Source organism: Callorhinus ursinus, unplaced genomic scaffold (assembly GCF_003265705.2).
Source record: "Callorhinus ursinus isolate GAN/ISIS: 27379988/994484 unplaced genomic scaffold, GSC_fseal_2.0 scaffold6, whole genome shotgun sequence".
NCBI lineage: Eukaryota > Metazoa > Chordata > Mammalia > Carnivora > Otariidae > Callorhinus > Callorhinus ursinus.
In genome coordinates this window covers 80,830,832-80,853,135 of record NW_027397068.1, presented here as the reverse complement: position 1 = coordinate 80,853,135, position 22,304 = coordinate 80,830,832, and the positions used below count along the sequence as shown (strand labels likewise).

The 22,304-nt window shown below is 48.4% G+C and overlaps 1 protein-coding gene across 8 annotated transcripts in view; it reads right to left on the bottom strand.

Annotated features, from left to right (window-relative positions):
* FAM120B (family with sequence similarity 120 member B) overlaps positions 1–22,304 on the bottom strand; it is a 110,818-nt gene that overhangs the window by 51,641 nt on the left and 36,873 nt on the right. For 5 of the 8 annotated variants that reach the window (XM_073894251.1, XM_073894248.1, XM_025866508.2 and 2 more), the window contains 2 exons: positions 20,139–20,311; positions 16,210–16,302 (listed from right to left, as the gene is read on the bottom strand). In XM_073894251.1, the coding sequence (XP_073750352.1) occupies positions 16,210–16,302; positions 20,139–20,311 (266 nt within the window). Of the gene's footprint in view, positions 1–7,996; positions 9,157–16,209; positions 16,303–19,260; positions 19,418–20,138; positions 20,312–22,304 lie in introns of those variants that run through there. The other 3 variants (XR_003206902.2, XM_025866511.2, XM_073894250.1) reach the window with 3 other exon arrangements.

The following is a 22,304-nucleotide window of genomic DNA, read 5'->3' as shown; positions in this document are numbered from 1 at the left end:
AACCAGAACATTTGCTCTTGAAAAATAACCAACCCTAAATGACGTTAGAATGTGCTGAACTCAGAGTCGGGCATTTTTTTTAAGTGGAAACAAAGCCTCAGCTATGAACACCATCCCCAGTGGCCCTGTCAGTGACAGTCGGGACCTGTCAGGTCCTGGTGGTTCCACTGAGGAAATGCGTCCCACCTCAGGCAAAGTGAGTAGCTGGAACGGAGCCCCTGGGGGCCCCCCTGGCTCACCCCACTTCCTCAATATACTGACTTCCTCCTTTAGGCTCAGGTGAGCTACATTGGTCAAGCTGTGCCCCATCTCACAGCTTCCAAGTAACTCACCCTTCACCGCCCCACCCCGGAGAAGTGAACATGTAACCACGCCAAAGCAGGTGACACCACCAATGCAGGAATCTGGTCTCCAGCCCAGTTATGCTGTCCTGGGGTCACAGGATGGAGTGACATCGCCAGTGCTTTAGGGAACTTTTAGTTCAAGAAACTGTGGGGCCATTAATTCAGTTTCCTAAACATAGCTTTCTTCTCCCCCCACCCCCCAACTCCACCATGCACGCTCTCTCTTTTTTTGGAAGGGAGGGAGGGGCAGAGGGAGACAGAGAATCCCAAGCAGACTCCACACTCAGCATGGAGCCAACACAGGGCTCGATCTCATGATCCCAAGACCACGACCTGAGCCAAAATCAAGAGTCGGACGCCCAACTGACAGAGTCACCCAGGCGCCCCCCGCCCTCCCTGGCTCTAAATATAAGCAAGGGTAGAAAACCCCAGGAGATCAAGGGGCACACAGCACTTGGAGGTACAGGTAGCACTGGTGCTGGGGCCTGAGACCCTTGGCTAGTTCACTTGACTGGGCAAACACCACATGCATTCCTAGCAATGTGCTCATGTTAGGTGTTTTCCCTGCACTTCTCTGTGTCCGGGAGACAGAAAATAGTATTTCTCAGCCATGTCCACCTTGTGATTTTACTTTTCTAATTATAATGTAAGGTTTCAGAGAACAGACCATAACTTTCCTCCTTGACAAGTCTGTTAAGGAAGAGGCTGGCTGAAGACACTCAGAAAACAGAATGGAGAGACTGGGGCTTGTGGAAGCTTGATGACCAAGATCAATTCCCCTGTCACTCAGTGAACAGAGAAAACCACGAACTTATGCTAACTGGGTTCAGGGGAAAGCAGAGCATGTTCATAGGCTATAGGACTGACATCTGAAGCTCTGAGGTTATCTTCTAGCAAGAGAAATTCAATAGCAGCTCTTCTTCTCCCCCAAAGAAGTGGCACTGAGGGGACACCCGGGGGACCCCCAGTCGGCATGGCAGAAAGCTGGGTCTGGCTCGAGGCTCGGAGTCACCGGTGAGCAGGGACCAATTCCATGAGGCTAACAGGTGCAGCTTTACCAAAGACAAGCAACCCATATTTTAGAAATAGTTAGGTGCTTTGGAATCAAGAAAAGGATGAGCCGAGCCCTCCAAGATTCCTGCCCACATGATGAAGCATCTGATGGGGACTCAGAAACTGGAAAAACCAGTTCCAGTGTTCCAAAGCTTCACAGGAAATACTGAACGGTAAACAGCTCAACTGAATGGTGTTCGTCTTAATGCCAAAGAAGGTCCATTAACTGGGGCTTATTGGCAGTTATGCAAAATGCATTTAAATGGAACAAAAACTACCATTCTTGGCAAGCTGCAGCCCTCGAGCCAACTTAAACTCAGCTTCAGCTAGGGCTTCACCAGAGCAACTGTCCCATGAGCACGTGGAATCCCAAACAGGGTGAGGAGAGCACTAGTAAACAAAACGACAAGAAACGAAGTTTGGAGGTCAGATTTCAGAGGTTCTATGCTCACTGGTAAGGTCCCCTGGTTGCAGTGAGGCATAATTGTACAAAGTAACCCTCAGGGGCACTGCGTGAACCTCAACAGGCAGGTGCAGGATCCACTCACGCCCAGCTGTTCCTCGGCCCTCCTGAGTTGGGACAGTTGGCAGGTCCTGGAAACACGGCCAGGTCTGCCTGACCCACGTGGGAGCCTCTGAGAACCCAGAGAAGGTTCAGTGTGTCAGGCTTGTCACTGTGCGTGGTGACACCTGTCACCAAGGCCACTCACTGTGCACACGGCGGGACTTTGAAAACAGTTGTTGACTATACACTTGAAACTATAGTTATGGTTCAATAAAAAGAATAAAAATAGTTGTTGAGTTTACATGTAAACAAATGAGGATACATGGAGACTGCCTGCTTCCCCCAACGCACAGGGCAGGGGTGGGAAGAATGAACGCTGTGCTGGGGACAACAGCAGGGCCAACCCTTCCACGGTGCCTGTCTTGAGATGTCACGTATATTCACATCCAGGGCCACGTTCGTGTCCCATCACTGTGTGAGAGGTGCTCTCTGGACGTGGACAGACGTCTGCACAGAGGAGCAGGACAGAGCAGGACAGCAGGTGCTCGGGGCCCCAGGGCTCTCGTGCACAGGGTCTGGCTGGCGGCAGCACCCTGGACGCAACCTGCAGAGAAATACTCTCTCCACCCTGCTGAGCTGCTATCCTAGGAGTGCGGGTGTCAGCAGGTCTGGGGGCTCGAAGCTCCACCTGGCTCGGCCCCAACCGTTCTCACGTGCTGCCCTCCTGACACGCACCTGAGGTTCAGAACTGACCATCACGTACAGCAGACAAGAAGAACAACTTCTCTATGTTTTCTGACGGCTTATGGAAGGGACCCAAGAGCAGAGAACGAGAGAAAGCACAACTGAGTGTAGAGCTGTGTCGACGGGAACACGTTCAGGTGCCTGAGGAAACCATTATGGGAACCACACAGCACGTGAGCGTCCTGCGGCGCGGCCTCCTGCTGCCATGGGCAAGAACACCACTGACCACTCTGCTCACCCCGTCCCCTCTCCAGACTGAGCCATGGAGCCTGCAGGGCATCCCACACCATCCTACGGCTCCAAAGATGGGCTCAGCCAAACTGCCACCTGTTGCCCCTCCTAGAGCATCGCACATCATGGCAGCACGTCTGCCTCTGCGGCAACCCCATCAGACCCACAACCACCACGAGATTATACGATTCTGCTCACAAGTGTAAAATGACAGAAAGAACCAGGTTTAAAAGAATGATAAAAAGACTAATCTTTGCAAGAAACTAGTGACATAATATTTGAACTATTAGCCATAATTCACCTAAGACATCCCACAATCAATACACTTGAGCAACAGAGTAAAATCATCAAGTTCTGGCTCCTGACTTTCCTAAGTCTGGTCCCTGGGAGAACTTCAGAGGCTCCGATCTACCACAGGCATGAAGCGTCGGCGCAGGAGCGAGGAGACGGGACCCCTGGGTCACGAAGAAGAGGGGCCCAGACGGCCCCCGCACCCTCAGCAGTGCATGAGCTCTACCTGACACCCACGTCCTGTGGGTGTGGGAGCAGCAGGGGGCCAGGGGTAGAGAGAGTGGGACAATGACATCTCAGGGACATCCTTCCCCCTCAACCCCCGGTACATTTCTGCCAACGTGTGGAATGGGGGTTTGAAAAAGAAAAGTAAGGTGGAAATTATATCCTGAGATTTGTTTCTGCTACAGAAAAATAAATTTTATTTGAAGAGTCTTAATCATGAAGGCAAAATACTTCTACAAGCACTCTAGCCTAAACATAAATACAGTGACTGATGAAAGTATTAAGCAAATCAACATCTGAGTACTGACAATGCAAAGATTCTATAAAAGTTATAAAAGATTCTGTTTCCACCCTCAAGTAACTGTGGATATATTTCAATTCATGGAAACAACACTAGCTGAGGACCTGCTAAATTGCCAGAAAGTGCAGGTACCAGAGAAGATACAAGCGTGAGTGAGGCCAAGTGTGTGGTCCTGAGGAGCGCGAACCCCAGGAGAGGGGACAGGCGTCCTCAAGCAGAAGACAAGGGATGCTCAGAGGCAGAGGAAGGGGACGGGCCCTGAAGCAGATCTGGGGACACCGGTGAGGCGTCCCGTGGCACGCAGGTAACTGCCACATGTGGGTATCGAGGAGCAAGTGCAGGTCCTTCCAGTGGGGAAAGGGACCCCTTTGTGGAAGGCTTACAGAGGAGGCAGTGAGGCCACGGCCCAGCGTGAAGCCTCCAGGCGCCAGTCCTTCGCCTCTGCCCCAGCTGCAAGCGACGGGCAGAGGGGAGGCCAGAGGCTAGTTTCAAAGTCCCAGGGAGAAGGGCAGCGACAGCAGAGGACAAAGGGAGGGGCTGAAGCCCAAACCTGCGCACAGCTTTTCCATCTGAAGCTCCACAGCTGCGAATGGTACCCGAACGCACGCAGGAGCCTCCTCTGGGCGCTGCTGGCGTGAGCGTCTGTGTAGACCCACGGCCAGCAACCAGGCTCCACCCCGAGGCCACCCGCTTTTGCTGCCGCTGGGGCCCGCCGGCACTGGCGGACGCTACATGGGCAGACAAGCAAGGCTGCGCACCAAGCAGCGTCACTGACAAAGGAGGCAGGGGCCCAGGTCTGGCCTGCCATGCTCTATGCTTCAACTCTGCAGGTGACTCATGCCACGCTCTTCCTCAAAGGCAAGTCAGCTGTGGGGCATCCGGCAGGGCACATGGATCGTTCTGGAGTCAGAGAGCGCCCCTGAGAACTTCCACGAGGCATCCCACCTGCTATCCTGAGCAAGACCGTGTCCTCACTGAATGTTGTTCCCAGAACAACTTGGAGGGTAGCTGTGGGCCCCGAGGACTTCTCTCAGGGCTCTGCTAAGTGCAAGGGACAAAGCACAGGAAAGGCACCAGAGTCACGCCCGGGTCAGGCGGTGGCCTGCAACTCTCCAGTGTCACGAGAGCCCTCTCCTGTTCCTCTACAATGTGCCTGCTCACTGGAGCTCATATCCTCCAAACCTCACACCGGGGACACACAGTGTGACACGTGTAACCAGGATCACAGGGCCACAGGCACAGGAAGTGACACGGGCATCAGCTGTCAGATTTGGGAGGGGCAGCTGGGCCCCAGAGAGCATCCTCTCTTCCTCCCAGGCGCATGATGACCTTCTGCCTGCAGACGCTGGGGAAGAGCACTTCCAAGTCCGGTGTGTGCGCACGGGTAAGACTGAGGCTCAGACCAGGTCTGCACCTGTTTTCTTGGCATGTTGATCCCTTTTACTCCACCTGGGGAGTCCATCGTCATCTTCTGTGCTTAGAGATCAACTTTAAAAGTCTACTAGCAGTTTGAAAAGACTCTACATCTACTATTCATTCATTCATTAACTTTTCGAGTGCCTAATTATAAAAGCATTTTTCTAAATATCTCTTTTAACACACATTTACACAATGCTGTTTTTCTTTGGCTGTGTAAGCAGTAAAACATTGTTCCATGGGCTTTATTTCGATGTGCTATAACAATGTGATCTCAGCATATCCTTGAAGCATCTTTATTTTACACCAGAATTTAAAGGGTTTGATTTGGAAAGTGATGGTTCGCCAGCAGTGGCAATACTGACTAAAGATTTTTAATGGAAGATTTCTACATTTGCTTCTACACATGCGGTGTCTACTCTTCACATGGGAGGCTGTCTGGGGAGACGGCACGAAGCATGACGACTTGTGGTTTATCTCTTGGAGCTCTAGCTTTCTCAACGTGGAAGCGGCACGCACTGGTGCCCTGACCTCGGGCAAACCACCCTCAGACTGCAGCCTGTTGCCGGAGCCTGCCTGGACCACTTCCAGGGTCCCATTCCTTCCGGCTCCAGCAGACGACATCATCTTCAGTATTAAAACTTACCGAGCATTTGACATTCATACAGCACCCAGCAGGCGACACAGAGGATCCAACAAGGAACAAGCCACCATCACTGACTCCCCCCCAACCAAGACCCCAAATCCAGACGTCATCACGGGTGGGCTAGACTCCAGAGCAGTGCATCCTCACCAGCCCCTTCAAGGCGCCTAAGCCAAGACACCAATCTTTGTCTTCATTTCTCTAACAACATAACAAGACAGGACTTTTGTTTTCCTCAAAGGAATGCTGTAAAAATTAACTGTATAATATTTATGAAGCCCTCCTAATTTCTCTAAAAAAAAAAAAAAAACAAAAAAACAAAACAAAACAAAAAAAAAACGAAAACAAACCAAACACAAACCACCCTATTTTGGCAAGGTATTATTACCATCATTACTCCTCAGAGTGTGTTCTAGGCCTAGCACAAACAGCAGTGGAATGGTCTCTGTCCTCAAGAGATGCACTGTCCAGTGACTTTCCTTCTCACAGAAAAGCCTGCAGACTTGCCTGCTCATTTAAGCCTGGGGCCAGCAGGCTTTTCTGCAAAGGGCCAGAGGGACTTACTTCTGGTTTGGGGGGCCTGACGGTGTCTGTCACAGCTCTCGACTCTGCTGTCATGGTGTGAACTTTACTTTGGACACCGAAATCTGAATTTCCTATCATTACCACATGTTATGAAATGAGACTTTTCTCCTAACCAGTTAAAAATGTAGACCTTGTTCTGAGCTCCCAGGCCATTCAAAAACAGGTGACGGGCCAGATCTGGCCTAAGGGCTGCAGTTGGCTAAGGCTGGGCATGAGCTTTTGGCAGAGTGAGTGCATTTCAAGTTTCATTGGCAGGATAAAGACGTGATCTGGAGAGTCGATGGCACAGACTGATTTTAAATTTAAATATACAGTAAGCTTTACAGCTTCTCTATAACCTAAAAAACAACTCCTGCTTAAAATCAGAATTGTCAAAATAACAAGCTTAACAGTGGCTTAGTCCAGGTCTATAGACCAACTTTTGGATACTCTCCTGATGGAAGTGAGAACAGCTGGAGTCGCACGCTTGCTCACCCAGGGTCGGGGGGAGCGAATGACCTGTGAGAACTCCGTACTCCGACACACATCCACAGCAACCACGCCCCAAGAGGAGAGGCCCGGCAACACTGTTCATTTTATGGACTCAGTTTCATGAGTTACCTGTGTGTGTAAAATGTTTTTTCAAAACCCTGCAATTCGAGGATACTCCTCACCCTGGTTGTTGACTTTTCAGCAAGCTCGCACTCCAGCTTCGGTCCCAGGCCGAGGCGCTCCATGTGGAAGCCGCAAGCACCCTGGCTCTCAGAGCTCCACCCAGGCACCCACACTCTTCTCTGGGGAACAGTGAATGGGCTTCCCAACAGGTGCAGGTGGCCAGGAGCCACGCAGGCTGCTGTGTGCACCTCTGTCCCCCACGCCCTGCCCCGTACCACCCGTCACATGGAGCACAGATCACCCCCAGGCAGACACCACTCTTAACCTCCCCTTTCCAAGTCCACAAAACCCTCTATTTTAAGGCAAGTGCTGACTCTGGTAAGAAGCCTGGTGAGTGGCGGCTCATCAGCCCCTGCGTGCGAGAGTGCAGGCAGCTCCCACCACCCACAATGAGCCCATCAGACTGCAGGTCTCATCCTGTGAGTGTACCTTACCTTCAGCAGGTCAGAACCTCTTCCCCAACAAAAGTAATTTAGTGCCACTCCCTAACAGTCGTGGAGAGGCTTTATTTTATCTTAACAATCTGGGCTCTTAATATATCACCAACTGGTAGCACTTCACTGAACCTACCCTTTATTTACTTATTTTTCCTTAACTGATTTAGGCTACATTCTTCCCAGAGATGGATCATCACCATTACCAAAGCAAGAAATTTCCTGCTCCTTTGCTGGAAACAGGTCCTTGGATTTATCAGTCACCATTTTACTTCTGGGCAGTATTGCCGAGTCTGTCACAAGTCACTCCAACAAACGGTGACCACAGAAGAACGTGCTCGGGAACTACACAGTGAGGATGCTCTGAGGTTCTGATGGGGGCGGTGAGCGCGCTTGTTTCCCCTTAATCCTGGCCCACCCTGCTCTCCCTCCCAGGTCCACCGGCAGCTCCCTGACCTGGGCTCCCTCCGAGGAGGCCTGCGTTTCATAAACAGACACATCAAGGCCCTCATCTTTGGGGATTCTTTCCTCCGTGGGTTCATGGTTTGGCACCTGCTATCATTTAGAACACTGCTTGCAAACTTTTTTCAGATGGACATTATTTGGAAAACAAGGAACAGATCAAAGGATGAAGTCCAAGATCCAACTCAGAATCAGAAAACTGCCTGCAGAAATGCTAAAATGCCGTATTTCTTTATTCATATTCTACTGGTTAAACATCAGACAGTGCTCCAGCAAGATGACATGGCCTCATATTAAAATACGAGAAATGCATAGATAGAATTACATGTTGTAGATCTGCTCCACAAAAATCCTTAATCACTGCCATGAGGCACTTCACCAAGCCTTTACTGGGCACTGTTTTAAGCTAGCTGCTGGAGATTACAAACAAGAATAAGATACAGTCCCAGCCTCCCAGAGCCTACAATTTAGTTGTGGAAACAAATCTCTCCCATACGAGACGAGCCGAGAATGAGTGACGAAGACCTCGTGCAGGAGGAACAGTCTAGAAGGCCGGGAAGTGGACATCTCTTTGGTCTGCCACCACTGGCGAGTTCTGACGTTCAACCTGAATCCCTGTCTCCATTCAGATGTAAACATCAAGATGGAAGTCTCCCATTAGCTTTGGCTGATCACATTTTAGTCTCAGAAGATCCAAATGGCTGCAAAGTGTGAAGAGCTTCACAAAAACAAATATATGCATTCAACTCCACATGAACGGGCACCAGGTAGGAGCCGCGGGAGACAGGTAATGGTGTGGTGTTGGCCTTCCCAGCAAATGAGGCAGAAACGGGACGGACACGGAACCCTCTCTCCTGCGTCCACCTTCTCTGCCACTCCTGCTCTACCCTCTACTTCCTTGCTTTGATGCTGTAAGTTGTAGGGTCCTAGCTTTGCTTTTCAAGCCAGGAGCTAATCACCTGAATCCCAAACCATTCCACAACCACCCACGCCCACGTGTGCATAGGAGCTGTGGCTTCCATGACTCTGGCTCACCCACCAGAGACTACAAGCCACAGCGGTTAAGCTGTAAGTCGCCAGTTACCTGAAGAGGACAGCCCAGGGCAGACCACGCGCCATAGCCGCCTCTTCAGCTCTGCTGGAGTTCCATGGAGATGTGTCAGAGCCAGAGGGGGCTTTGTAAAGGGGGCTTCCCCACAAGGGCCGCACCTGCACAACCACTTTGCTGAATCAAGCAGGCTCTAGTCATGTCGGTAGGGTGCTGGGCACTAGAAAGCAAACGGGAAAAAAGCACTGTCTCTCCGTCCAGGGAGGCCCTCATCTCGCAGAGGAAGAAGATCACGAAACCCCCACACAGGACATGCAGCTCTCCCACTGAGGTCCCCAGCACGACAGCTTTTGCCCTGGGCTCCACTCCCCAGCTACCAACGCTGGCATGCCAGAGTGAGGCTCCGGAAGTGTATGTGGAAGAAGTCTAGAACGTGAAAAGGGACTGCTTCCTAGCAAAGATAAGGAAGCGGTGCATCTCAGGCTCAGAGTGGGAGAGAAGGCAGCACAAGGCCCGCTGCCCGGTGGGGCTGACGGCCGAGTGCTTTCTAACCTTTGCTCCGGGGACCTCATGCCCTGTAGGCACGACTCTACTAGAGGGCCAGAGGCGAGGCGGGGGAGCAGACCGAGCAAACGTGCAGCTCCATCCTGCAGCAAGCGACGGGCTGGAAATGTTCACCGCAGAAGTTTTCGGTGTTTTCCAGTGGAGGGCACCTGACTTTATCCACTAGAGGACAGAGTCAGTCAAAGAGACCAAGTTAAAGTCAGAAGATGAAGCTGAAGACAAGACAGAGGGAGGAGCCAATGAGCACAGCAAACCCCCAGCAAGGGCAGAGGGCATGGGCTCCAGGCCCAGGCGGAGAAGACAGGCCTCGCTGGGAAGCCCCAGGGCGAAGGGTGGCACTGGCACCTGCTGTGGACAGTAGAGCCATCTTAAGGAAACTCTTCCAAATTATTTCTACGTTTTCACAACTTAAATGATTAAAGTATGGAAGCTGAAAACCTACATGCTGCACCAGGAGTTCATGAAGACTCAGACTATTAGAGTCTTGGAGGCAAGGGTGGCTGGCTGTTCTAACTCACACAACAGAGACCCTGAAGGAAAGGGACGGAGAGGGTGGTGCGGAGGGGCCACGATGATGGACCGTCACCGTGAGTGCCACGCTCAGCTGGTGGGAACCGCCGTCTTAGTGGAGGAGCCACTCAGGTAGTGAGTGCCCAGGACAAGCAAAGTCGTAACGAGGTCAGGTCCTGCCTGAGGCCTCTGGGGGATATTTCAACCAGAAGCTGCTGCTGGCATGGACACTGACTAACCTTCAGGCTCCAGGACCGTGCACACAACTCACCCGTCTGCGACTCCCTGTCCACCAGGGACCAAACCATGCTCCCCACGCATGCACCGTGCCGGGGGTGCTCCCCGCATGCGCACCATGCCGGGGGGGCTGGTATGAGCTCTGACCCACGGTGCACACTGACACCACCACAGCGAGCGTGCCCCAAGAACCATGCATCCAGTAGATCCTGAAAAGTCCTCACAGCGGCAATGAAATGTGATGCTTACAACACGTCACTCTCTGAGGGGGTACAGCTTGGCTTTCATAATAGAATTTTCCTTCCATTAACTCATATTTCTTTCCTTTTATCTCCCCATCAAAGATGACCAAGCACTTTCCAATGAGTGGTGATGAGTCCCAGAGAAGGTGGCTCTGCAGATGCTGCTCGGGCGCTCAGACACTGCTCCCCAAGTCCTTGACTCCCCTAGTCTCTCCTCACAGAGAAACCCAGAATGTTCTAACCATGGGGAGCCTTCCATCTGGAAGGAGGCTGCAGTCAGAGCCAGGAGGGGGACCTAACACAGCAGAGGAACCGATGAGCAGAGGCTACGATGGTTCCTTTGGCTCTGCCCAAAAAGAGCGCCGGGGGGGGTAAAGGGACTGCCCTGCTCAGGGTGGGGTGGGGGGGGGGGGGACAAAGGTTCTGAGGGTAGGCACCGGTCTGCTTGCTGGGCACCCTGTCTGGCTCAGCAGTAGCAGGGTGACAACCCCAATACCTCTTATTTTCTAGAGGACTTTGCAAAATGCTCTGGGCAGGCACCCGCGCCGGACAAAACACCACGGGGTGAGCGAGGAAGCTGATGCTAACCCGGCACACGCCTAGACAAGTACATGCATGCCCGCATCAGGAACCGGGGATCTGGGCGCCCAGGGCTCCCCCTGCCACACGCCATGGACACCTCATGGCACATGACTATCCCTCTACCCTTGCAAGCTTGTCTTAAATTCAACAGATGCGAGAACCCAAGCTTCACGGGCTACTTGTTCACTGTGTGACTCAGTGTACTGCTTGGCTGGCTTTCCCACCTAACTATGCAGACATCCCACCCTCATCCTGTGTGCATCCCCTTCTCTGTGTGTGTTCTCACAGGGGCTGCACAAGCCAAGTATCAAAGGACCCCGTGAGCTACGTGAAGCACCGTGAACAGACGGGGTCCCCTAGAACGCACTTACGGACAGTCACACACACAAACAGGAAAAGAGCAAACACATACCAGCTTTCAGAGAGGACACGGCTCCAGCCCGGAAGACAGACAGTCTTACTCCCTGCGCACGGCTCAGCTCCTCGCACGTGTTCCGGCACTGAGGGGGCCAGTGTCCCCTGTCACCCGTGTGGCTGCCCTCGGTGTGCGATGAAAGCAGCTGTCTCTGTCTTTTCTTAGTTACAACTAACCCTGCTTCCCTTCATTTTTCTTTTCTTACAGGACTGTTGCAGATTAAGAGTTCTTGTATTCTTTATCATAGATAGCAGACTTCTATGTCTGTAAATGAGTATGTGCGTATATATAGTATGGGATATAATCTTTACATAATAATCCAATCGCCTGGATTTTTAATAAAAATGTAAACCTGTATACCATTTTAAAGCTGTATTTGAGCTGCTGGGACAAGAAAAATAATGCTGGGCATTTTAAAAATTCCCCACGAGCACCAGTGAGCAGGGACACCAAGCTCACCTGCAGCTTATGGTGAAGACAAGGGTCTGGACCCAAAGCCACAGCTAAGTCCCAGATGAGTTGCTCCTCAAAAGCGGGAGTGGAGGGAGACCCTGGGGGGACCCTGCCCCTCCCCTCCCTGCCTCACGGCATCACCACAACCAATCCAATCAACCAGGACAGCCAAGAGGCCTCTGAAATTGCATCTGTTTTCAGTCCCACTGCTGGTAAAAACCCACATCCTCCTTGGGACACTCTCCACAGGGCTCTGGTGAGGAGAACATGAGCTGCCCAGTTACAGTCCTCCCAGGGAACCAATGTCAGTAACAGCCGGTACAGACCCCACTTCTGCTGGAGAAGCTCCAGCCTGTGGAAGGCACCTGGTCTGCTGGCATCTGCCAGACTGGCAAGCGAGGGGCCTAAGCGAGAGGACACAACAAGGCGTGCTCCTGCTGGGGTCCGCTTTTACCTCGCGCTTTCCCTCAGGCCCCCTCCTCCCAGAAAAGCACCTGTCTCACAGCAAAGACCACTGGTCGGGTGTCAAGAGCCGATCCCACTTTGGCTCTGCCAATGACACGGGGGGGGATGGGATCATGGCCTCGATTTCCACAGAGACAGAGAACAGCCCACACGGTGCCACCCTCCATCCTGTCAACAAGCATTTAAGACGTCCCCTCATATTTATGAAAGAGAGAAGTTATGTTCTGCCGTATGTCAACAAGAACTTGTTCAATGTCGTGCAGCTACCAAGTGAGAGAACCCCGAACCCCACCGTGCTCTGCTGCCCACACTGTACAATGAGGCCGGAGACAGCACCACCTCCAAGTCCCCTCCTCCTTCTGTCTGTCTGTTTAGTTTTACTAGGACTGGAGAGAGGAAGGCAGGTGAGAGTCAGGACAGATGGGCCCACGGTAGCAGGACAGCAGGCTGCCGGGGAGGCCACGCAGCTCGGGCTATAACCTAGTAAGAATTTTATTAACCTACTGATAACTGAAAATTCACTTTTTAAAAACCGTGTTGTTCATACTCAGTTGTTCATACTCAATGCAATCAGCTAACAGCCTCAATGGTGAAAAGCCGAGAGCTTCCTCCCTAAGGTCAGGAACAGGACAAGAATGTCCACTCTTACCGCTCTTATCCAACACAGGACTGGAAGTCCTAGCCACAGCAGTCAGGCGAGGAAAAGAAAGAAAGGCATCCAAACTGAAAGGAAGAAGTAAAACTGCCACTATCTTCCAATGACATGGTACTATACATAGAAAACCCTTAAGACTCTACCAAAAAATGGTCAGAACTAATAAATGAATTCAATAAAGGTACAAGATACATCAATACATGAAATCTTTTGCATTTCTTTTTTAAGGTTTATTACTATTATTAAAGATTTTCTTTATTTGTCAGAGAGACAGAGCACAAGCAGGGGAGGCAGCAGAGGAGAGGGAGAAGCAGGCTTCCCGCTGAGCAGGGAGCCCAACATGGGACTCGATCCCAGGACCCTGAGATCAGGACCCGAGCTGAAGGCAGATGCTTAACCAGCTGAGCCACCCAGGCGTCCCAATCTGTTGCATTTCTATACACTAATAAGGAACTATCTGAGCAATTAAGACAACAATCTCATTTACAATTGCATCAAAAAGAATAAGATAGGTAGGAATAAATTTAACCAGGGATGTGAAAGACCTGCACTCTGAAAATTATAAAACACTGATGAAAGAAAGTGAAGATGATGCAAACAAATGAAAGATATTCCATGTTCATGGGTTGGAAGAACAAATATTGTTAAAATGTCCATACTATCCAAAGCAATCTACAGCATCAATGTGATCTCTACAAAAATTCCTATGGCACTTTTCATAGAAATAGAACAAACAATCCTAAAATGTGTATGGAACCACAAAAGGCTCTGAATAGCCAGACAGTCCTGAGAAAGAACAGAGCTGGAGGCGTCACGCTCCCTGATTTCAAACTGTATTACAAAGCTATTGTAATCAAAACAGTTTAATATTAGCATAAAAACAGACACGAAAATCAATGGAACAGAAGAGAGAGCTCAAAAGTAAACCCATGCATATATGGTCAATTAATTTCCCACACTTATTTAGGAGGGCCATCATCAGGCAAAAGGTAAGTACTGGCCAGGATGCAGAGAAATGGAAACCTTCTTGCGCTGCTGGTAGGAATGCAAGCTGGGGCAGCTACTCCGGAAAGGAGTATGGAGGCTCCTCAAAAAAACTAAAAATGGAGCTACCCTAAAATCCAGCAATCCAACTTCTGGGGATATATCCGAAGGAAGTTAAATCACTATCTTGTGAGGTATGTGCAGCCCATGTTTGAGGCAGCATTACTCACAACAGACAAGACATGAAAACACCTTAGGTGTCCATCAACTGATGAATACATTAAAAAGATGTGACAGGACGCCTGGGTGGCTCAGTTGGTTAAGCGTCTGCCTTTGGCTCAGGTCGTGATTCCAGGGTCCTGGGACTGAGTCCCACATCGGGCTCCTTGCTCGACGGGGACCCTGCTTCTCCCTCTGCCTGCCACTTCCCCTGCTTGTGCTGTCACTCTCTCTCTCTCTAGCAAATAAACAAAATCTTAAAAAATAAATAAATAAATAAAATAAAAAATAAAAAGATGTGACATATCTACACAATGCAGTATTATTCAGGCATAAAAAAAAGAAAGTGAAATTTTGCCATTTGTGGTAACGTGGATGGACCTTGAGGGCATTATGCCAGTGAAGTAAGTCAGAGAAAGAAAGACAAATACTGTACAGGCTGGTGGTCACTGGAGATAGGGGGTGACTAAAATGGGGGAAGGAGTCAGAAGGTACAGACTCCTTTGTGATTTTGGCCCATACACAGCCAGTCCAGTGCATAACATTAATAAGCCACAGGATGTGGAGACCACGGTTAATAATACTGTGTTGCATACCTGAAAGTTGCTAAGAGCAACTTTTATGCTAAGATTTAGGCCCTTCTTGCTAAGAGCATAAATCTTAAAAGTTCTCATCACAAGAAAAAATTCTGTAACTATGGGTGCTGACAGATACTAACTAGACTTGCTGTGGTGATTATTTCACAATATATACAAATATTGAATCATTGTTGAGCACCTGAAACTTATATAATGTGTGTCAATTATACCTCAATAAAAAAAGAATTAGCATTAACCTAGTAATAACCCAAAATTCACTTTTTTAAAATTGTGTCTTGCCAAAAGGAGGAAAAAATCCACCTCTAAAAATAACTTTCTTGACTATAACGTAATGAAACTGCTCACACACACACACACACACACACACACACACACACAGCCTGACTGTATTTAATTGGGCTGCTATGAGAATTAGTTCATGGAGTTAACGTGGTACGGAAGAGTTCTGGGATTAGATTAAAAGTTGTTCATATATGAAATTTATTAGTTTTTTTTTCACTAGAAAGACAAGTGAAAATTAATTCAATTAACTAGAATCTGCGGATAAAACTCATCATTATCCAATGGCATTTATAAAGCAAAGTCTTCAGTTTCCACCAACAACTGACCTGACCTCAGGTTTTCCTCTACAAAACAGCTATGGGACCCAACGGGGTGTGGCCAGAGAGGAGAGGAGCCAGGCTCAGCGGCCAACGGCTTGTTCATGAAATTAAAGGAATAAAACGCCTGTGAGTGGCAACATCTGAATGAAAGCAACACGGGCGCATGATCTCCATTTACTAAACACTCCACCAGCAAGGCACTGGGAGAGGACACAGGGCGGGTGGGACGTGGCCCAGGCCCCTAAGAGCAAGTCCCTGACGTCTGGGAGGCCAGGCCCATGGACAAAACAGGCAAGACAGCATGTGTATGGGCCAAAATCACGAACACCAGAAAAAGGCGTCCTGTTTTCCTAAAGTTAGCAAGGCTTATCAGGGATCAAACCGACTCGTGTCCTCATGTTACTACAATACTGAGACGGGATTAAGAACGACACCTTTCCCAGCGCTGGAATCAGGCAGCTCTTGTGAGCATGTGACCCCGCTGAGACTGAGGTCCAGAGGGCCACTTCCCTGGAACACGGGATGCCATCTGTCCACAGCTCTGCCTGAACTTCACTAACCTTGGAGGACCCTGGGCTCTGCTGTGAGAGATGAAGCCACACCACAGCAGCATAAAAACACCCTGATTATAGATGCCTTCATACCTTTTCTGTGAAACACCAACCAAAACTTAAAAAAACACAACAGGAGAAATGGCCGGGCAGGCAGGGGGTCTCCAGAACTGTGACAATCAATCAGGCCAGTACCTGCAAGTCTGCAAGCTGCACAGTTGACTTTCCTTGGAGGCACAAGGCCTGAGCAATAAAAGCATGCAGATCCTCCAGGCAAAGAGTGTCCACCTGAAAGGGAGAGAGAGAGAAGCAGCATCAGCTCTGGGAAAAATCCAACACTGTGCACGTGGATTCAATGACTAAAGACAGGCAGGCACTGGGGGTAGTAGACGAGGCAGAGGCGGAGGTCAGCGGGGCCTCTTTGTCCAGATCCCACAGTCCATGATGCCCAGGGCCAAGCTGGACAGGGCCCTGGTCACTCTGCAGCAAGGGGGGAAGCTCTAGAATGCTTGGGAGGGGCCATGAGCCACAACCAGGCCTGAGTCTTAGAGCAACACAGGTGACTGTTTTGGGCACCAATTCCCACAGCTGGTAACTTAGGGGTTTGCAGCGTGAGCTGGGGTGATCAAGGCTGGGATAAGCTTCCACCTTTGCCAGCCCTGATGAAACTTGTATACTCATATCTCAGGACCCCCACATATGAGACCATCCGATCTTCTGTGGAATCAAGGGGTCCAACCAAAGTGTGAGCAAGAACAAGGAGGGCAGGGATTTGGAGAGACAGATGGGAAAACTCTGGGTCTCGAGAAAATGATGGGAATGAGGACAGGGCCGGGGAGCACCATGGACAGCGGGCTGCTCTAATGAACCACCTCTCCCAGGTTAGGGGGTGGTGACTTTTCCAGCTCAGCCACCAAATTCTGCCAGCCAGAGAAAAGCACTGCAGTTCCCTTGCTCAGTGTTTCCACTGCCATCATAAGAATACGAGAACTTCTTTCTATAGAGGAATACGTTCTGTGGCAAGTAAAGGCTTGAAGGGAAAAAATCAGGATGACAACCACAAACCTATGAGTAAGAATTTTGATTCTTCCTCAGTGATAAAAGTGGCTAATGTTTACTCCTAATAAAAATGACGCCACCATAAACCAGAAAGACAGTTCATTCACTGGGGACTCCTGCTCTCCACGGCCAGGACCCACTGACCTCTCCTGGAAAAGCAAATACTTCTGGCATTCGTCAACTCCACCCTGCAGAAGGCACCAACCCCGTCACTACCCTGCCCTGCTCCATTCTGAGGTACTTATTGTCTTTGTATAAATGACAGCTGTAACTATTTCAGGGAATAACAAAAAAGTCCACAGATGTGTAGTACTCATGACCAAGAAAAAAGACCCCAGTCTACAGAAGCAAAACCAAGCAGAGAACACGTTTTTTTATTCCATAAACCCCATCTCTCTCCATTTAGACTGGGTTTGTTGCAATGTAATTCTACTTCTTGCCATTAGCAACTTTTGAAGAAGGCTGATTTTAAAACACCAACTTACGAGAAAAGAAAACTATCTCACGTACCACTGCTTTCACAGGTAGCCCACCTCCGCAGTTAACAGTCTAAACCACCACAGAGGGTGCTTTTTTAGGGTTTTACAGAACAGATATTACTATTTAAAGCATTTGCTCAACTAGAGATTATAAAAACTACGTACACTTCCTATGATGTAAACTTACCCTTCCAGAGAATGTTCTCAGATAAGCTTTCAGTAAAAAGTGTTGTTGTTATTGACTTGGAGGTTATGAGAGCATTTCGTCTCTCTACAGGTTCTGTACCCCACGTCACACAATGAAACATCTAACTTAAGCTTAACCACAGAAAAGTGTAAGATTTTTATAAATTTATCTTTTTAGCCTTATGAAACCCTAAGAGAATATTAACCCTGTGAATATTACAGTTCCTTCTTAATCTCAGAGATGCCACTGATGTGTTGATTCACTGTTTTTTGGTTTCAAAAAGCTCCAATTTAAATATGCTCTTTAAGTCAAACCAACATCATATGTCTGCCTTATGCTGACTCACACTAAAGAGATTTTTACTGAAAGGTAACCATTAGTGTTAGCAGAAAGAAGGTGAAGGTGGAAATTTTCCTCCTGACGCCTGTCTTGCTTCAGGTGTATAGAGATATTGGAGATGGAAAGCTGCTGTTCTGTGGTCTGGACACGGATTTTTTGTAACTGACAAGTCACCTGCACAAGTGGCAAGCACAGAGCTGTGATGAGCGACTGTCAACAGGTTCAACAACCCTCTTACTGGAAAGAGCAATTCAAAATGTGTGTCCAAGGAGTGACTGTTCATATGCATGCAGACAGGATTCAGAAGAAAACACACTTATTTTTCTGGAGGAGAAACCTCAGCTCTTGGTTATTCACCATTCCCAATCCCCATGACGGCCCTATCTCGGCCACCTGGAGACTAACGAACACTGGACAGAAAACATTAACTGATACATGCTTGCATATTTAGTAAATGGTATCAAAAGAAAGGCAGTTTTACACTTAAAAATCCATCCTCTATTCAGTTATATTGCTAAGTCTGGTACCAATAACAAAATGTTCTACTCAAAATAGGAAAGCAAAAACTAAAGTTTACACTGGTGCTTGTGAAACCAATACTGAAGCGATAAAATCTCTTAAGAGTTATTTAGCTATATATACCACATGTTTACAAAATGCAAAATGCAGAACTAGCTATAAACTGGCAGAGCCAAAAGAACAGTTTAGAAGAGGAAAAGACGAATCATTATAAAGCTCCCTTGAAATGTAATTCCACGGTAAGAGTGAGTTTCTTAAAGACAATCAATAATTCATAAAGTGAATTCAGGTCTGAGAAACAGTCACCTAACTCTCTATTCCAGGCAAATGAAAATTTGATGTTTATGCCAAACGAGTCCCAAGATCCAGCACATACAGAGGCTACAGCAGAAGACAGCCCAAAGGTGTCGAGAGGACAGGAGGTCCAGATGGGCTAAAAACAACAGAGACGTGATTGCAAAGGACTTTTTCTTTTTTTTTTTTTTTAAAGATTTTATTTATTTATTCATGAGAGACAGAGGAGGAGAGAGAGAGAGAGAGAAGCAGAGGGAGAAGCAGGCTCCCAAGGAGCAGGGAGCCCGATGCGGGACTCGATCCCAGGACCCTGGGATCATGACCTGAGCCGAAGGCAGACGCTTAACCATCTGAGCCACCCAGGTGCCCAAGGACTTTTTCTTTTATTGTCGTTGTGACAAATGTGAGACAAAATCATTTAAAAATAATACAGCCAAGGAAAGAAGTGGGAGGAAAGAGGCGGAAGAGGGAGTGATTTGGCCCTTCTTTTGCTGAGGTTTCCAAACATTACCCTGCACACGGGCACCTGTTAAAAAGACAAGTACTTTCATGGGCCTTTATAATTTTCACACATAACCTAAGTGTAAAACTAATGAAACAGAAACTGCCTAACTTGTTGAGGGACATCAATCAGGGCCTGGCACTGCATTCCTCATGTGAGGCTTCCAACCCCTGGTTTAATCAGGCAAGGAAAACAGGCCGTGACAATGATGACCCTAGCAGACATATCATTGGGCACCTCTGCGAAGCACGTTTCGTATTTTCCACAGTGTGACACCCCAATAACCCCAGGAGGTACCGGTTACCTTGTCTTAGACTGAGACGTGAAGGGAAGTCTCAGTAAACGTCTGCTAGAGCAGTGACGTTGGAAGGCGTCGGCCAGAAGCACCAGGCCTTCTCACCACAACACTGGACCCCCGACAGGACCAACCTCCTGGACGGTGACGGCACCAGGGGAGGCACTACATGGTTCAAAGTGCTTGGAAAGCAGAAGCAAACCTGCACGGTGTCCCACGCCTCTACTACACTTACATGCATTACGAGCCTCTATGTCTGACACAGACGAGCGTCTAACATGTGTGCCGACAGGGAACACAGCTGCAAGGGACTCATGCTCATGGGGCAGATATTAGACAGCATGACATGGGGACAGGCCCACGGCCAGACCCCAGAGCGCCACACCTCACAAAAGGCAAGGGCAGGAGCGAGGAGCCAATGCAGGACCTAGAACGAGGAGCTGAGGTTACCTGCACAAAGAGGTAGATCAAGAGGCAGCACAACGCTTTAAAGGGGTTTTCTACCGCCTGCAGCTCTTCTCTTGAGGAGGAAAGGTCGAAACAGCCTAGGAGGGCATCCAAGCGCCGGCCTTGTATTCCTGGCTCTTGGTTCAGCCACAATGATTTCAAATTAGGTGTTCCCCCTGGTTAAAAAAAAAAAAAGTCCATTTACCATTATTCTTTGTACGAGCAAGTTATAACATGCTTCTTACAGAAATATAATAGAAGAATAAAAGACACTAACAACTTCTCTTTCTGACACCCTTGGGCTTTAAGGTGTAAAGGACTAGAAAGTAAACATGAACAAACCTACCTGGTAAAAGAAACAAACCCTCAAAGGCCAGTATATTTGTACTTCATTGAGAACATTCTTTTTCTTAAGGACTATGTTTTGAGGGAAACTAGGGCTTTTTTCCTACCTGTGCTGCATTCTGCCATTGTTAAGAATGCTTTTCAGAGTATGTTTAAAAGGTCCTGTCTCTGAGTGTGGGAAAGAACACGGCCACAGTGGAATATGCTGGTGCAAAGACCGCCACCTACCCTGTTAGCTTACTCTCTTATTCCCCTAGACCAGCAGTTTTCAAACTTCAGCGTAAAAAGAACCCACTGCAGAGACTGTAAAAAATGCATTTTCCTGGGTTCTGCATGCAGAAAGCCCGCTTTACCAGGTATGATGACCAGGAGTCTGCACTGCACAACCTAGAGGCTTGGATGCAGGGCAACTCTGGACCCCATGCTTTGGACGTCATGTCCCTAAAACTGTCAAACAAAAGAAATTCCCAAAATGTAATTTCTAGTGTTTCATTTCTATGTTTCATATATACATTTAAGTTACTAAAGTTAAAAAAAACAAAAAAACAACCCTTCCTCATTTCCTTAAATCACAACACATGGCCCCGGGAGTCTGGAGGAAAAGTGGGGGTCCTGCCAGCACCCACAGACACAGACCAGTCCCGGGACAAGCCAGGTCCCGCTACAGATGGCAGCTGTGATTTCTGCAGGGTCAACGCCTCAAGAGCCAGGACGGCGGAGGTCTGACTGTCCCACATGTCTACTATGGAACAAAACCCAGCAACCACATGGTATCAGAATTAAAGGACTCAAAGAAGCAGCTCTCCTCTTTTCCCATTTTTTCTCCATTTCTCACAGTATCATTTAATATTCTTGACCATATATCTCCCACCACTGAAAGTGAAACAACACAGCAAAAGTCATTTGCATTTCTGAAACGGCTGAAGTGTTTCCTCCATCAAAAAATTTTTTCATTATTTATTTTGGAGAGAAAAAAAATCATTTTTCTCTTGAAAGAAAGAAAATAGTGAAGACAAGTGGCAAAAAACAAATCTATGGCACCAGTTAATAAGATGGAGGTATCATTCCAAGATCTTCACAAGGGTCAGCCATGACTTCTTAGAAACACATATTTTCAGAAAAATCATCATCTTGTAGGGCCAGCAAACTGTAGCCCATGGGCTGAATCCAGCTCGCTGCCTGTTTCTGTAGGCCTATAAACTAAGAATGGTTTTCACATGTTTAAATGATTGAAAAAAAATCAAAAGAAAAATAGTACTTCACAATGTGAGAAAAGTATGTGAAATGCCAGTTTCAACGTCCCTAAATAAAGTGTTAGCACAACGGCACCAGGCTCATTTGTGTGCTGTCTGTGGCCCCCCGTGCAGTCCGAGTGCAGAGCTGGGCCCCTGCAGCAGGGATCACAGTGCCCCCAAAGCCTAAAATATAGACGGCTGCCAAGCCCTGACTGAAGGTAAGTGATGAATGTCCCATTATCACAGTTACCTTAAATATACTCAAGTAGTTGACAAACAATTTTTCTAACTCTAAAAGTCACGCACTATAAAAAACTAAGGAAAAAAAGGCATAAGGAAATAAAAACATTTATAATCCCACCACCCACATATAGCCATACTTTAAAATGTAGCTTCTGGTCCTTTTTTCAATGCATATACAACATCTATGCACACAGCTGAGAGTGTGTGGGGACGGAGAGTGGAAAGACTGTACACCCCGCATTTCATTTGCTTACACAGAAGAGTTTAATAAAAAAAGAATGAGATTCATGAGGTGTACTGAGCGTCAAGCACGGTGGCGGCAACAAACACGTGATACCCTGAACCA